The sequence below is a fragment of the Schistocerca americana genome, chromosome 7, assembly GCF_021461395.2.
Source record: "Schistocerca americana isolate TAMUIC-IGC-003095 chromosome 7, iqSchAmer2.1, whole genome shotgun sequence".
Lineage (NCBI taxonomy): Eukaryota > Metazoa > Arthropoda > Insecta > Orthoptera > Acrididae > Schistocerca > Schistocerca americana.
In genome coordinates, this window is record NC_060125.1 from 557,795,790 (window position 1) to 557,809,251 (window position 13,462).

Consider the following 13,462-nt stretch of genomic DNA (forward strand, 5'->3'; position numbering starts at 1 on the left):
TGCCTTCTGGTTTGTAGCTTTTAATTTTGAGACTTTATGAATATCTGTGAGATACGGCCTTTGACCATGACCATTCCAGGAAATCTTACTTCTGATACTTAAATGGGTTTTCCATTTCCAAGTTACAATTTCTGTGCTCCTACATTTTCTTATTTCTTATTAGGAGTTACTGCTATTATTTGAATGGCACCACTGCTTGTTGCAATGAATTCTCTCATGCTGTCATTTACATGTAGCAAATGTATGGTTTTCTGTACAAACTTCGAGAAATAGATATCAGATGCACGGGAAAACATAGGCAATTAACAGTATATTAATAATTTTTACTTATGGACCGTCTGACAGCAACTGAATAAAACACAATTTTAGTGCCATACGCGTTTCGCCTTTATTTTCTGCAAGGCATCATCAGTGGCAGGTTGCGTGGACAGTTTCCTACATATTACGCTCCTGTTGCATTTTCTTATGAATGCCAATTTGCGGTTTTTTTCCCCATTCCACAACACTATGCACTGAACGCTTGTTTTAAAGCAATGTTTTGGTTTCTGTTCCGACTGCCAAATGAGGAGCTGATCTAAACCTGTTAAGGCAAATTCTGGGATTGAAAAGGAAAAAAGTTTATTTATTTCCTCAATCCTGGTTTGAAGATAGGCAATTAAACTGAGGTGCAGTGGCTGTAACCCAGAATTGTTAAGGCAGTGACTGAACTAGGTGGCACAGTGGTGAGACACTGGCCCCACATTTGGGAAGATGAGGCTTCAAATCCCTGTTCAACTGCCATCTAAACCAGTGGTTGTCAAACAGCAGCCCGCAGACTGCATGAGACTTGAATCAAATAATCATGTAGCCTGTGGTTCTCAGCCCTAATTTATAACAATATGTATCCAGCAACTAATAGCTGAATCCAAAAATGTCAGCTAACATGAAGAACTTCTTAAGTCTGTAGTTTTCGTGCTCAGTAACAAACAAAAATACTTACAGAGAAAACAATATTTTGAGATTTCTTCAGTCTTAATGGACATTGGTGAGTAGGGGCATAAGCTGTGTAAAATTGGCTGCTAGCCTCAGGGGCAGAGCGGCAAGTGACGCCACCACTTGGGGTTGAGAGGACATTATGTTTTATTTTTTATCTTCCAGTGCTGACAACTCATGTGCCTATGTGTCTCATACTGTTAAGCTGCTATGCTACAATTTTCAAATGCAAATAACATGGATTCATCAATGTGCTTTGTAGAGACACTTATTTCCAAATGCATTGTAGCAACAAATATGAATTAAGTCTATTGTAATTCAGTGCAGTAAACAGAAGAAGAATGACATTCAAAATGTTCCGTAAACATATGTGATTGTGTCTCATATTGCAGCATACATTTAAATCTAAGTGCAATTACTGTCGTTACTCAAGTAATCACCTGCTCACACAGACAATATGGCAATACTTTGTCAGACAATTACATTGTAAAAACTTTGGGGTCACAGGGTGGCAGCAATCTGAAACAGAAAACAGTTTAGACAAATTGTTTCGCATGGGGCCCACTTTTAACGATCGGTACTTGTTGGGTAGTGGGCAAAATTTTAGCACCTTAGCTATAGTTAGTGTATTGGGGAGCTCATAACATACTAATTTATGTAGGTTATCAATGAATAATATGCAGCCTGAGGGGCTACCCCACAATGTTAGTATTGGCTCTTGAGTGAAAAGGCTTGATGACCCCTGATCTAAACCTGTTAAGGCAAATTCTGGGATTGAAAAGGAAAAAAGTTTATTTATTTCCTCAGTCCTGGTTTGTTCTCCTGTAATAACCGTGTTGTTGGCATGAGGTTAAATGTTCATCTCCCTCCACCCTCCAGATTTTTAGGCACTGAATTAAGTTAATACACAAAGGCATCATACAGTGCTGGAACACGTGAGGACAATTGATTCTGCCAGAACCTGTGTAGTGTAACTTGGAGAAAGTGATAATGTACAGTCACACACAGATATGTATCTCAGATGGTATAAATGAGATGAAGTAGTAGTTTTGGAATGTAGTTGTTGAGGCAGATGATAAAATCATTTCTGTATTCAACTAGCTGTGGAAAGGAGAGTAGTATAGCTGCACACAAATGTTAAATATCTGCTTACCTCCAAAGTGTCGGTTGCTGAGGTCTCTGTATTTATAAAGTGTTTCAAGAGGCTTGATAGCATTATCATAGAGGCGCTTTAAATCTCGCAGTATAATATCGGCTACCTTGCTCAGCATTAGCTCTTTTTCGGCAGATTCAGAATCAAGTTGTAGTATTTTTGCAATGTGTTCTCTAGGTCGCAGCTTCTCTGGAATCTCCATTTCCTGTGGAAAATCAGTTTACTGGGTTATAAAATCAGTAGTACTAAATACCTGTGAGTTAATGAAGTTATCACAATAGACAAGTTTTACATGTATTTCTTGTGTAATTAAAATAAGTTGTGACTTTTGACAGTTCTGCATATTCCAAGTTCCATGAACCGTATTCATGACAAATTCAATTTTCACCGATGAAATATTTTTCTGCACCGAAAAAATTTCTGCTTTCCTTGACAGTAGTGTTCGAGCTTTTGTATACATATTGGAGCATAAAATTTGGAAGCCATTCTGCAGAAAACTGTGACATTAAATTCCTCATGATACTTATCTAGCTTTCTTGAACGGAGCACCAGTAGCAGTTTGTACTGAAACCACAAGCTGAGCTAATATGAAGAATGATTATCCTGCCATCCAGTTATATCAATGCTTTTGTTGTTCATTTGGCTGTGCAGCCTCTCCAGCCTTCTGTGAATGTGTGGCATACATTAACGTGTCTTGTCAAGGTACGCAGTGTCTTTGAATGAGATGCTTTTTGTGGCACACAGGTACTAGGATCATTAGGCCACTATGTTGCTTTTCTGTGTGGTGAACTTCAAAGACAAAAACTTATGCTGGAAACCAAGCTCTTTTTTTTAGGGGACCCCTTGTACTGATAATAACCATTTACGTGTGTGTATTCCACCTGCTGCAATGCATCCATCTTGGTTACCATTCTGTCAGACCTACGTTTCATGGTCAGTGTTTTCTGGAGGAACTGGCCTGGTGATGCTTCATCATTCTCATCTTCGTTCCTTTCCTTCTCCATTTCATTTCTCAGCGCCATAGGTTCATAAATGTTGTGTACAATGGCTGTTCTGTCTGTCTCTCCTGAAACATCTAAAATTATATCCCCACTTTGGTTCAGAATATTCACAGCCTTGTCTGGCAGATTGGAATTCCCATTCTAACCCTTGATAACTCTGAAGTCAGCTAATGTGTTCTCGGACGTGATGTTTATAATAGATCTAATGTTGAGACTGCTACTGAGACAATACTAATAAAAAAAACCCTTGAGCATGGAAACAGCTGGTGCTGAGCACTACATGATTCTGTTTACTAACGGCGTAGCAGCACAATGCACTCTACCTGCTGACCTGTGGGTGGCACATGAGGGTAAACTGGCTCATAGTTTGTGTTTCCTGGGCATCAACATCGTGTCCCCTCCACTGGGCTGATCTGTCAAAAGTTGCAAATTATTTTAATCACACTCTTTCTTAATTTATGTGCAGTATATTTTACTGAACAAGAGATATGATCAGAAAAAATTAGAACTACCAGAGAATGATCTTTCCTGCATAGTCTTATTTTATTTGTAATCAGACTTACTGTTGAGGAAATTTTGACTTTGGCTGTTGTCAAGCAAACATTCTCCTCTATGATACAGACAAGGGGGAAATTGAGTCAATAATTAAATCACTGAAGACTAAGGACTCTCCTGGATATAATGGAGTGCCTAACAGAATATTAAAGTACTGTGCTGCACATGTTAGCCCTGTACTTAGCCATATTTGTAATTTTTCCCTTAGCAATGGTCAGCTTCCTGAACAATTAAAGTACTCAGTAGTAAAGCCGCTTTATATAAAGTGAGAAAGGGATAATGTAGACAATTTTGTAACTATTTCTATGCCATCAGTGTTTAAAATTATTGAAAAGGCTGTGTACGTAAGGATAATTGATCATTTTATATCACACGATTTGCTGTCAAATGTACAGTTCAGCTTTAGAAGTCACTTAACAACTGAAAATGCTATATTCTCTTTTCTCTGTGAGGTACTGGATGGGTTAAACAAAAGTTTCGAACACTAGGTGTATTTTTTGATTAAACTAAGGTGTTTGATTGTATTTATTGCGAAATATTGCTCCAGTAGGTGGACCATTACAGAATACGGGGGTAGCTGACTATTGGTTCACCTCTTACTTTATCAACAGATAGCAAAATGTCGTTATTCACAATGTTGAGAATGGCTGTGATGTGAGGTCTGTGTGGAGTACGGTCAGTTGGGGGGGGGGGGGGGGGGGTGCCGCAGGGATCATTGTTGGGGCCATTCCTGTTCTTTATTTACATAAATTATATGCCCTCTAGTATTAAGGGTAACTCTGTTTGCTGATGACACTAGCTTGGTAGTTAAAGTATGTTGTGTGCAACATTGACTCGGTTTCAAATAGTGCAGTACATGACATAAGTTCATGGCTTCTATAAAATAAACTAACGCTAAATCACAGTAAGATTCAGTTTTTACAGTTTCTAATACACAATTCAACAAAACCTGATGTTTTAATTTCACAGAACGGGCATATGATTAGTGAAACTGAGCAGTTCAAATTTCTAGGTGTTCAGATAGATAGTAAACTGTCATGGAAAGCCCAATTGTAGGACCTTGTTCAAAGACTTAATACTGCCGTTTTTACTATTTGAATGGTATCAGAAGTGAGTGATCGTTCGACACAAAAATTAGTCTACTTTGCTTATTTTCATTCGCTCATGTCATATGGTATTATAGTTTGGGGTAACTCTTCCCATTCTAAAAGGATATTTTTGGCTCAGAAATGGGTGGTTCAGGCAATAAGTGGTCTAAGTTCACGAACCTCTTGTCGACCCCTGTTCACGAGTCTGGGTATTTTGATATTGGCGTCTCCATATTTTTATTCCTTACTGTCATTTCTTGTTGACAATATTACCTTATTCCCAAGAATAAGCAGCTTTCACTCAGTTAATACTCGGCGGAAATCAAACCTACATTTGGACTGGACTTCCTTAACTCCTGTGCAGAAAGGTGTGCATTATACTGCTGCATCCATTTTCAGTAAGCTACCACTCAAATTCAAAAATCTTAGCGGTAATCCACGCACTTTCAAATCGGAACTGAAGAGTTTCCTCATGGGTCACTCCTTCTATTCTGTTGAGGAGTTACTTGAAAAAGTAAGCTGAAACTTGTATTGTTGATTGCGTTTACTTAAACTTATGGACTGACTTTTTCGGGCTCATAAACATTTTATTTTTATCTGTTATTACTGTTATGTTGTAATTTCGTGTACTGACATGTTTCATGACCTTGGAGATTTGCTCCTCAATTTGGTCCTACAGACTCGGAACTTTACATGTAAGTAAAAAATAAAAAATAAAATAAATCGTTAAGGACATGGATAATTCCCCAAGAGAGCAAAAATTCTGTGTTAAGGCAAGCATGTGAAGTATACACCGCTTCCGAGGCATTTCTTTTTTCCAGTTTGTTAATGGAGATGCATCTCCAGTGATTGATGCATAGTACCAGTGACATAAGAGCACATGAGGTAGTGTAACACAATCTGAACTACAACAACATGCCAACCAAGAAGCAGTTTCATGTTACTTTGTTGGGGCTAATGTACACTTATCACTGGAAGCGTTGCTCAGTAAACGAGCAGCACATAAGAAATTCTTCAGAAGCTGTGTGTGCTTCAGTCTTACCCAAGATAAACTCATCTTCAACTAAGATTAAACATGTTTTCACCTTCTGGGGTATTATAAATGTTTTGACAGATGATGTTTCCTTTAGAATAACCAAGGGTTAAAATTTAGCAAAGGAATTTTTGTTAGCAGTGTTAGTCTAACTGTGTGCAGATGTGTGTGTGTGTGTGAGAGAGAGAGAGAGAGAGAGAGAGAGAGAGAACATTAGTAGTAAATGATTTGAAAATAGGAAGACTGTCTGTTAAGAGTAGAATTACTCATGGTCTTGTGCTTATTGTCTAATCATTGCTCTGTGACTAATGCGCTGAAGTTTCAATTTAAGATTTAACAATAGACTATTGTTTGGGATTGTTATCATACATATCTTCAAGCCTAATTTGCAGTGGCAGATTTCGATTGCTGTCCATTAAGTTGTATTGTAAAAAAAAAAAAAAAAAAAAAAAAAAAAAAAAAAAAAAAAAAAAAAAAAAAAAAAAACAAACTAAAGGCCTACCTGTGTTAGTTCTTCCTCAGGGATTGGTTCCACTTCTGTTATTGGTTCCTCACCTAGAGAGAGAAATAAAACACACAGTTGACTGGATAACTTAACAATCATAGAGGAAATATCCTTTGCCTCTTCTTTTGTGAAAAATATTGTGCTCTTTGTACAAGGGTCACTCCAAAAGAAATGCACACTATTTTTGTAAAAATACAGTTTTCATTCTGGATGTGTGAACGTTTTACAGTGTGTAGATACATCCTTCCCACTTGTTTTTGAACTTAGTTCAGCCTGTTCCCGTGAGTGGCACTGTCACAGCATGTCTTCAAGATGACGTTTGTCAGAAGCAGCATGCTGTCATAGAATTCCCGTGCTGTGAAAACGAGACAGTGGGGAACATCCACAAGAGGTTGAAAAATGTGTATGGAGATGCTGGTGTCGATCACAGCACAGTTAGTCGGTGGGCAAGCAGGTTACGTGATGAAACCGGGCACGGCAATATTGAGGATTGTCCTCGCAGTGGCAGGCCTCGTACTGCACACACTCCAGGCAATGTGCAGAGAGTTAACGAATTGGTGACTGCTGACAGATGCATCACAGTGAACTAATTGTCATGCTATGTTGATTTAGGGGAAGGAAGTGTTTGCAGAATACTGAAAGTGTTGGCATTAAAAAAGGTTTGTGCCAGATGGGTTCCCAGAATGTTGACAGTGGCTCACAAAGAAACAAGAAAAATGGCATGCAGCGAACTTTTGGAACAGTACGAGAATGGTGGAGATGAATTTCTTGGAAGAATTGTGACAGGTGATGAAACATGGCTCCATCATTTTTCACCAGAGACAAAGAGCCAATCAATGGAGTGGCATCATGCAAATTCACCCAAGAAAAAAAAAAAAATTCCAAACACGCCTTCTGCTGGAAAAGTTATGGCTATGATGTTTTTCGATTCCGAAGGACTCTTTTGTTTGTGGACATCATACCAAGTGGAACGACCATAAATTCTGATGCATATGTGACGACACTGAAGAAACTTTAAGCTCGTCTGAGTCGTGTTCGACCACATCGGCAAAAGCAGGATGTTTTGCTGTTGCACGACACTGCACGGCCACATGTCAGTCAAACAACCGTGGAAGCAATCACAAAACTCGGATGGATAACACTGAAACACCTGCCGTACAGTCCTGACCTGGCTCCATGTGACTATCATCTCTTTGGGAAACTCAAAGACTCTTTCCATGGAACAAGGTTTGAATATTGTGACTCCCTAGTGCTCACTGCCAAACAGTGACTCCAACAGGTTGGTCCAGATTTTTACCGGGTGGGTATACAGGCGCTGGTTCCAAGATGGTGTAAGGCAGTTGAGAGGGATGGAAATTATGTGGAGAAATGAAAATATTGTTTCTAAAGGATGTATCTGCACACTGTAAAACTTTAAAACATGTAGAATGAAAGATGGATTAAAAAAAAAAAGTGCATTTCTTTTGGGGTGACCCTTGTACATATTCCCTTGCAGTGCAAAGTACAACAGTATGAAAATCATGCCTGTTCTGAACACATGAAAAGTACCGGCACAAGGAAACACTGGTGTTATTGAATGATTTGCAAAGACTTGAGAGGATTGAGTCTATCTACAGAAGTGTTTACAAATTGAAGTTTACATTGTTGTTGACTCTGTTTGCTGTCAGTTCACTATCACAAATAACAGTTTCATTGAACTGTAGTTTATGACTAGAAATTTTAGTAGTTTTTAGGATTAAGGAGTCAGTAGATGTTTTTCACACTGTAGTTATTTTGTGAATAGCATTCTTTATTTTGAAATAGATTTATTGTTTCATTGATAGTATTGGCTAAATTGGACTGTAATAAATTCTTGTCATGTGCCACTGTCATTCTTTAAAAGTCACGACCAAGAGAAAAGATGCTGGGGCAAAGGACTTATGCAAATAGAGGTATGAAGGTGTAATAACAGAACAAGAGTTTTCAGTGTGATTGACAGGAGAATGATGGAAGTAACTTAATAAACTTTTTCATCAGTGGCAAACATTATCTGAAGACTGAATTTCATTAGATTTGATGAGTACTATTCAGTTGTCACTGAATTTTGTTTGTGAGAGAGTCAACCAGCTGTTTTCTTCATGTTTTTACAGTTATCAGATTTAAATGCATGAATGTTAATGTACACTCACCTCGTTGCTACTAGAAGTACACATATTGAAGTACAAATGCAAAACTAGAAGAGCATCACTTACTCTCAGCTGATTCAGGACCAACATCTTTTCCTTCAGGAATATCCACAGGTTTTTCCTCTGCATCCTCTGCTGCTTTCTCGTCAGTTCCATCTTTTTGTTTCTCATCTTCCTTTTGTTCTTCTTCTGTGCTTGTGGCAGCCTTGTCTGCACTTGCAGCAGCATCTTCTGCGCTGGCTGCAGCCTCTTCTGCTCTGGCTGCAGCCTCTTCTGCACTTGCTGTAGCCTCTTCTGCGCTTGCTGCACCCTCTTCTGCACTGGCGGCACCCTCTTCTGCGCTGGCGGCACCCTCATCTGCGCTTGCGGCACCCTCTTCTGTGCTGGCGGCACCCTCTTCTGTGCTGGCGGCACCCTCTTCTGTGCTGGCGGCACCCTCTTCTGTGCTGGCGGCACCCTCTTCTGCGCTGGCGGCACCCTCTTCTGCGCTGGCGGCACCCTCTTCTGCGCTGGCGGCACCCTCTTCTGTGCTGGCGGCACCCTCTTCTGCCCTGGCGGCACCCTCTTCTGCGCTTGCTGCACCCTCTTCTGCGCTTGCTGCACCCTCTTCTGCGCTTGCTGCACCCTCTTCTGCGCTTGCTGCACCCTCTTCTGCGCTTGCTGCACCCTCTTCTGCGCTTGCTGCAGCCTCTTCTGCGCTTGCTGCAGCCTCTTCTGCGCTGGCGGCACCCTCTTCTGCGCTGGCGGCACCCTCTTCTGCGCTGGCGGCACCCTCTTCTGCGCTGGCGGCACCCTCTTCTGCGCTGGCGGCACCCTCTTCTGCGCTGGCGGCACCCTCTTCTGCGCTGGCGGCACCCTCTTCTGCGCTGGCGGCACCCTCTTCTGCGCTGGCGGCACCCTCTTCTGCGCTAGTCACAGTCTCCTCTGCGCTGGCTGCTCCCTCTTCCGCGCTGGCTGCTCCCTCTTCCGCGCTGGCTGCTCCCTCTTCCGCGCTGGCTGCTCCCTCTTCCGCGCTGGCTGCTCCCTCTTCCGCGCTGGCTGCTCCCTCTTCTGCGAAGGCTGCTCCCTCTTCCGCGCTGGCTGCTGCTACCTCCTCCCCACTGGTGGCTCCCTCCTCCTCTGCGCTGGCTGCTGCCTCTTCCACGCTGGCTGCTCCCTCCTCCTCCGCGCTGGCTGCTGCCTCTTCCGCGCTGGCTGCTCCCTCCTCGTCCGCGCTGGCTGCTGCCTCTTCCGCGCTGGCTGCTCCCTCCTCGTCCGCGCTGGCTGCTCCCTCCTCGTCCGCGCTGGCTGCTGCCTCTTCCGCACTGGCTGCTGCCTCTTCCGCGCTGGCTGCTGCCTCTTCCGCACTGGCTGCTGCCTCTTCCGCGCTGGCCGCTCCCTCCTCCTCCGCGCTGGCGGCTGCCGCCTCCTCCTCAGTGCTGGCTGCCGCCTCCTCTACACTGACAGCACCATCTTTTGTCACCTCCTCAGCACTTGCAGGTGATCCCAGTTCTTCAGTGGAAACACTCCGTTCTTCTCTTTGTTGTCCTTCTTCTGCACTGGCTGCTTCATCTTCAGTGCTGTGTAATCCTTCTTCTGCACTTGCTACGGCCTCCTCTTTACTTGTTACCTCCTCGGTAGATACTTCTACTGTCTCAGTGGGGCTGTCTGCCTCTCCAGACTTTGGCACCTAGAAAGAATTATGTAATTACACTTACACTGAATTTCTACTATACTTTGAAAATTTTAATTAGGTGGAATTTTTTCTTCAGTGAAGGCTTTCACAAGCACATGTCGTAGTTGATGATGAGTCTTTGGGTGTTGTTGTTCTTGTTGTTGTTGTATTATGGCCGTGGTCCAAAAAATTTCCAGTTCATGATGTTTCATACAGAGTTGCACTGGACATCTTTGGAGGTGCTCCTAGGGATGCTGAGTCTTGCCAATTGTTGGAAAGACTTAGCATCGTCAGAAGGACCACCGAAGATGTCCAGTGCAGCTTTGGATGAAACGTCAGGAACTGAAAAGTTTCTTGGTCCAGAGACATACAACCTATAAACGCATCAATAATTATTTATTGTTGAGTATAAATCATGTATGCTAAATTAATATTTGTTTTAGGATTTTGTTCTCATTTTAAAAGATACAGCACCATAATTGCTGAATTCATCTCAGTGTCCAGCTTACAGTACCTGATCAGTATCTTCTGATGACACTGCTGGTTCAGCATGCTGCTGATCTTTATCACCTGTAGCCAGAAATGGTTTCTGTAAGATTACTAAGCACATTGTTTGTTTAGTATTATGATTACTAATATTGCCATGCCACGGTACCTGGAGGATATTCAGCTGTGCCGAACTCTCTGAGGGCCTTCTCCACGTAAGGCCGACATTGAGATTCAATCACTGGGTCTATTGGTTGGGCTTCCTGGCTGTACACTGCTGACACATGTAAAAGACAAATATTAGTGTTAATTGTTATATAATGATCATTGAACATTTACCACTAATTGCTAGTATACTTTGCAAAATTTTGCATTTCTGTGACTTCTCTATTGCGGTTCTCAATTGTCTTCAAGTATAGCCTTGACTGTATTTATTACTTAGCTCACAACATATTGTATAGCCTAATCTTAAATCAAGCCATGGAAAATGTGTGTGCGCACACGCGCACATCCCTGCGCACGCACGCGCGCCCACACACACGCACGCGCGCCCACACACACGCACGCGCGCCCACACACACGCACGCGCGCCCACACACACACACACACACACACACACACACACACACACACACAGAGAGAGAGAGAGAGAGAGAGAGAGAGAGAGAGAGAGAGAGTTGATGTCGGTTGTCCTTTATTCTGGCTGCTGGCACAGTAGACACTGCCACACAGTCCAATAGTTATTTTAAGACAGAAGCTCAGTTAATAGTCCAACCATTTGTCTGCCCAGTTTGTTCTGTGTTCTGGCTGTGCAAGAAATCCATTACTCGATTGTAAACCATATAAAATTAATGCTGATGTGTGTTGTTATTGAAGTATACCTCTCTGTGTGAGGTATACTAATAGCATTTGCTCCTGCTGCAAATTAATTCTGTTGAAAAGTGCAAGTGACCTTCAGGCAAACAAATTGCCAAAAGGATCAAAGAAATAAAAGTCCCATTTTACCTGCTTGTTATTGCTGCATTTTAAAGGTATAAGTTATGCAGCGTAATAGATTTACATTTTAACAATTTGTTTATTTGGCTTTTTGTACTGATATTTCTTAGTAATTTCACTCTGCTTTCATTTCCCACATCAAGACTGTAGGGTGAATTCGCTTAGTGTACACAGGAAAAGTGATCTTCTAATTTTTGTTTGAGACAGGAGATGCATCCAAATTGCACTTGTTATATGAAAGTGCAACTTTTTCTGTGATTTTGTTGTTGTTGTTGTCCCCCCCCCCCTCCATTGTTTGAAATTACAGTTCTACTAGCTGTATTATGAAGTAACTTTTCATTAACTTAGGTACTGGTTAAATCTTCCTTAAGTGTGATGTAAATTATACTTAGCTTTGTCTTTTCTCTTGGGTAATAACAAACCCTTTCATCTTGTAAGAGATGCACAGTATTAGTTGGATCACTAGGGTTGAAAGTACACAGACATTTTCATAATAGTAAAGTTAAATTAGGCAGTAATTTCATTGTAAGACAAGAGGAGATACAACAAGCACAAGTTGTAACCACAGTTAATGATACTGGGTGCCAAGCTGGTACCAACGCTATAAGAGTTAGCTAATCGGCAGCCTGTCTCCTTACACACAGTGTGTGACATAACTTGGCAGCTATATTTATCACAGACCCCTTGCCAAGAATACACCTTACTTCACTGCACACTCTGTGGTATCAGCTACAATAATGCTCCGATACAGCCCGTGTTCTTTTATGAAATGTTGTATCATATCAGGGCACAGGGATATACATAGTTCATGAGTTAAGTTTTGGAAACAGTGATTGGTAAATGTATAGTTACGATACCTGAAAATATTAGATGTGGTAGATGAGACATTCTTGTTAATGCAGATTGAATTGGAAGTTGAAATGAACAATTTGTTAGAGGACCCATGTCATCTATCAACTATCTCAAATTGGCCTACAAAACTATCACAGCACATGTGCTAAGTGCAAGATTTCATTATTCTCCCTTCCTCTTCGTGCAAACTGTTAGTCCTAGAGAAGAAATGAGAAGGTTCTTTTTATTGTAGGAAGTTTAATGGAGTTTAATTTTGTGCCCCGACACGTTCTGTCTGGAACCAGTTGGAATAGGGCATATGTCCATATGAAGCTTTTTGTTCAGAATCACTAATACTACCACCCCTCAAAGCTTGTACTAAAGCTACAACCCCTCAAAGCATGTACTAATACTACCACCCCTCATAGCATGTACTTTTTGTCCTGAATCAGTCAGCTGACAATGGATTGTTAACTGTGGATAGAGGAAGAAGGTGCATATGTGGAGCATGGAGGGGTATTGAGACAACTAGAAATGGCTGTAATTGAAAGAGGGAAACTGTAATGTGAGAGAGAGATCCTGTGGAAGGTATGCGGAAGTTTGCAGTGATAGGTGGCATCTGCTGAATGTCTCTCTTGCTATTCTTATTGCTGCTTCTAAGCAACAATTGTTATTGTTTGTTCACACAGGGTATTTTATTTTATATATATGAAGCTCATGCAGTTTAAGTTCAGAGCAAAGTGGCTTGGATATTATAGTGTATTGAGGCATTTTTTAAATTATGATCTAGTTAGTGCTTTTAGTAATGTGTACCCCATTATATGTTCCTTCATTTCACTACAGTAATGTTTTACTGGTGTTCTGTCAGTTTCCTCTCTCCCTGTGTACTGCAATAGTACTTGACAAAATGTACTATTTTATTTCCTGTAGAAGGAAATGTCTGAGAAGTTGTATTGTTTGAACTCCTTGTACCTGACAATTCTGTTTCGTATTCTGTTTTCCCTTTCCATCTGAGCTCTTGAA

General features: G+C 41.4%; 2 protein-coding genes across 4 annotated transcripts in view; one reads left to right on the top strand and one right to left on the bottom strand.

Moving 5' to 3' along the window:
* LOC124621978 (putative protein FAM10A4) overlaps positions 1–13,462 on the top strand; it is a 188,701-nt gene that overhangs the window by 65,453 nt on the left and 109,786 nt on the right. The window lies entirely within an intron of this gene.
* LOC124621977 (uncharacterized abhydrolase domain-containing protein DDB_G0269086) overlaps positions 1–13,462 on the bottom strand; it is a 77,541-nt gene that overhangs the window by 12,157 nt on the left and 51,922 nt on the right. The window contains exons 2-7 of one of the 2 annotated variants that reach the window (XM_047147513.1): positions 10,782–10,886; positions 10,641–10,696; positions 9,560–10,141; positions 8,539–9,517; positions 6,305–6,357; positions 2,126–2,330 (exon numbers count right to left, since the gene is read on the bottom strand). In XM_047147513.1, the coding sequence (XP_047003469.1) occupies positions 2,126–2,330; positions 6,305–6,357; positions 8,539–9,517; positions 9,560–10,141; positions 10,641–10,696; positions 10,782–10,886 (1,980 nt within the window). Of the gene's footprint in view, positions 1–2,125; positions 2,331–6,304; positions 6,358–8,538; positions 10,142–10,640; positions 10,697–10,781; positions 10,887–13,462 lie in introns of both variants that reach the window. The other variant, XM_047147512.1, reaches the window with a different exon arrangement.